This window comes from Egretta garzetta, unplaced genomic scaffold (assembly GCF_000687185.1).
Source record: "Egretta garzetta isolate BGI_Z169 unplaced genomic scaffold, ASM68718v1 scaffold350, whole genome shotgun sequence".
Classification (NCBI taxonomy): domain Eukaryota; kingdom Metazoa; phylum Chordata; class Aves; order Pelecaniformes; family Ardeidae; genus Egretta; species Egretta garzetta.
The window spans coordinates 83793-87346 of NW_009258273.1; the positions used below are offsets into that span (position 1 = coordinate 83793).

Consider the following 3554-nt stretch of genomic DNA (forward strand, 5'->3'; position numbering starts at 1 on the left):
CAGAGTCTTTGGGACCCAGCAAGGAATTAATTCCCAAACTAGCTGGTGATGGAGGGAGAGATATCTCAGGCAAGTCGGTGACGTTTTAGAAGTAAATTTTACCTTAAAAAGCCAGCAGTAGCATCTTGGTAGGGAAATTCCCATCAGAGCTGGACCATCATAAGGTATCCCATGAAAGACAAGGCAGTATCACTTCCAGGGTCAAGATTTCCCAAATATTACAAAACAGAGGAAAACCAAATTTCCCAGCGCACTGCAGAAGAAGAGCCAAGGAAAATGCAGAGGGTTACAGTGGGGTAACCGTGCCAGCTCAGTGGTCTCTCTTTCTCTCTTCCCTACAGCTTTGCCAAGACTCCAGGAAGATGTGCTCCCGCAGGTCCTGCCACAGCCACGAAACCTCCTGCCATGAATCCCGTGGGTCCTGCCACGAATCCCGCTCCCCCTGCCCTGCAGGGCCAGCCGGTGCAGAAGTACAGCTACGTGACACCCTGCTGCCCCCCTGTGCAGACCTATTGCCCCCCTGTGCAACGCTATTGCCCCCCTGTGCAACGCTATTGCCCCCCCGTGCAGCCCTGCTGCCCTCCGGTCCCCTACTGCCCCCAGTACACCAAGAACATCTGCAAGCTGCCGCCAACATGTCCCAAGTACTAGCAGCAGGATCCGGCCCCGGCACCTGGACCCACCGGCTCGCTCCTCCCTTGGACGCTGTGGCCACGGATCGTCTCATTCTTACTGAAATCCCTGGGTCTCTGCCATGTGCAGGATGAAATGTTCCCCTAATTATCATTCAATGTGTCATTCTTTCTAATTATTCAGGAAATGTCCTTTCTAATTATTCAGTGCATAATTACTGTTGGGAATCTTTCTGTGCCATGCACTTCTGTTTCAGACTCATCTGGGTGTGGGAAACAATAAATCTTAAAATTATGAGACCTGCATTGTCTTTCAATTTCTTTATTCACTTTTTCCTTTAGACATTTTTTTTTTTTCTGGATTCTTCAGGCAAATTTCCTCATATTCTCCAAGTGCCCCAATAGCTGTTGGCCAATAACAACAATTCCCCCATTCATTTGGGAAGAAAACAGACACATTAGTAGAGGAAAAAGTTCTCAACCACAAAAAAACCTACATGAACCTAAATGGCTGAGCAGTTTCCCCCCTCTCACACCAGACGATGAGCTGGTCTACACAGATTTTTATCCCACCATTTTGAAAGCAACCAGATCAAAGACAATCAAAAGCAAACTCTTTTGTTTTGCAGACAAGCGTAACTCATTAAATGAAAGAAGAGTTAGTTCAGAGTTGCTAATATTCTTACTTAATACATGCAATAATTTACTCCAAGCTCAACTTCAGAACTTGGACATATAAAAATTTCAAATATCTTAATACCGCTGAGCCTCTGAAAACAGAAGTCACAAACTTCTTTTCCATATTCCAGTGTTGTTTGTCACTAGAATACCCTTTGGAGCAGAGAAATGGGTTAGCCCAGAGGAGGTCCAGCTCTTTTAAGACTCTTGAGCACTGACACAGCACAGATCTGACCACCCACGATATGTTATTACGGAGAGCTCATAAATCAAACACTGCTGAATGCAGCTGAGCAAGTATCAACCCCTACATTGCTGTAAAAATGACATTTCCTCACCGTAGATTGGGCTTCCCCTACATACTCACCTAAAAGAAGTGAAAGCCATGGGTGATAACCCTTCAGAGCTTGTTTTCCTTAGCAGGATCTGAATTTGAAAGATTCAGAAATATTTTTTGAGTGGGAGTGGGTATAACCATAAGACACCCCAATTTCGGAAGGCTGTTGAGGAGGTAGAAAGATTTCGGAGGGACGTTGGTGTGATGCTCCAGGCCACAGCATGGAGGAAAGGAGAACTGTCACACAAGCATCGCCTTTGCCAACAGGGCTGCTGCGGCCTCTCTTGGTTTTGGACCCACAACTGAGTCACAAAATGTCCCTGAGGAATTAGTGCAATCCTCCCTTGCTACACAAAACTCACCACAAACAATTATATCTCCTCTAGCCTGAAGAAAAGCTGTAGGACACCTGTACTTTAGAGAAAGCTTCTCGTTAGCCATTAGTGAATGACTCTAATGGGTAACATTTTCCAAATTTCATGAGTTACTGGCTTCATTTTATTACTCTTCAGAGACTGAGTCAAACAGGATTATAAATCCAGCTTTACTGCCCGTAATGTCGCCACTGATGGCAGAACCCAATGTTTGCTCAAACTTCAGCTCATATGCTCCCTTTCCCTGAATCCTTTGCTTTCCAGACATCTCTGCAGGTGAGGACAGGTGGAAAAAGTGTAGGAAATCAGCAAAGGAAAAGAGAAACCAAGGAAGGGGAAAACTGAACGTACTCAAGCCTTGTCCAGAGCTCATCTCCAGATATTTTTCTCTGATCTTAAGTACTAAATAACCTTTGATACACTTGGAACAATCTGATGGGGTCAGCCAAGTCACCTGGCAAGCCAAGGAACATGTGAAGAGTCAGAAATATTTTATTTTTTGCCACACCAAGAAACCCAAGAGGTCACAACAGACTTCCCAGCATCGTGCCATGCCCACGAGTATGGGGTAATCCCATTTCCTCTTGGCATTCAGCAACACATAAATTAAAATCCTGAGCTGTCACCTGCACAAAACGTTAGGCCTACCCCAGGAGTCAGCATTTCTGAGGCATAAAGACCTTTCTGTCACTGATGCAATCCCTGTTGCCCATTGGCAAACTAATTAACACCTATGAGATTAGTGTCAGTGTCCAGGAAATGGGAAGGAAATGCCTTCCAAAATCCATATAGGAAATGCATTAGGAATTACATACGGGATGAAATAGAGTGCGTCAAAGAGGAAAGGCTAAAAATAGGATAGCGCAAACATCTGCGGGATTGAGCGCGGAAATAATTAAATTGTCATTGCAAAGAGGTGTCTCATATCCGAGATAACTTTTGGAGACGTATAAAAGACCGCTCAGCCCAGTTCTCCTCAGTTGCTCGCCTTCGCTTCCAGACACTTCTCCTTGTAGCTGAAGAGGGTAAGACCAATTTTACTATTTCTGTTCAAGCGGAGAGAGAGGAAACCTCCACTGGAGGCTTTTATGGACCTTCTGGGAGCTGGGGCTTACCTAAATGCCTTCTGCTTGCACCCTTGCAGTGCTCTGAGGCAGGCACAGTGGGTGGTGGAAGGAGGGATGGGGATGACTGGGGAAGGTCCAGCGAAGGCACACGAAGGGATCCTCTGGCGACACAAGCACCGTGTTGTTTCACAAAGGAGATGGGGTTTGGGAGGAGCTCCTTGCGTTGGCTTGCAGGGACTTAGCTTCACGCAGCAATTGCCAGAGGAAGCCCTGCGTTTAGGCAGGATCGAGGGTGCGTTCGGTCTGGGTTAGGCAGTCAAAAACAGAGAGAGAAGCAGTTCACTGGGGAGCTCAAGATAAATATTATTAAAGAAAAAAGGGGAGGGAATATAAGAAGTGAATCTGGGGCTCCTCTCACCACGTTGATCTCTTGCTTGTGACAGCTTTGCCAATACTCCGGAAAGAT

The 3554-nt window shown here is 46.0% G+C and overlaps 1 protein-coding gene across 1 annotated transcript; it reads left to right on the forward strand.

The window, feature by feature from the left end:
* Positions 1-362: 362 nt before the first annotated feature.
* Positions 363-651, forward strand: LOC118451887 (putative small proline-rich protein 5). Its single transcript, XM_035890430.1, is given in 2 exon segments — positions 363-445; positions 447-651. Coding segments are annotated over 2 exon segments (288 nt in total).
* The last annotated feature ends 2903 nt before the right edge of the window (positions 652-3554 follow it).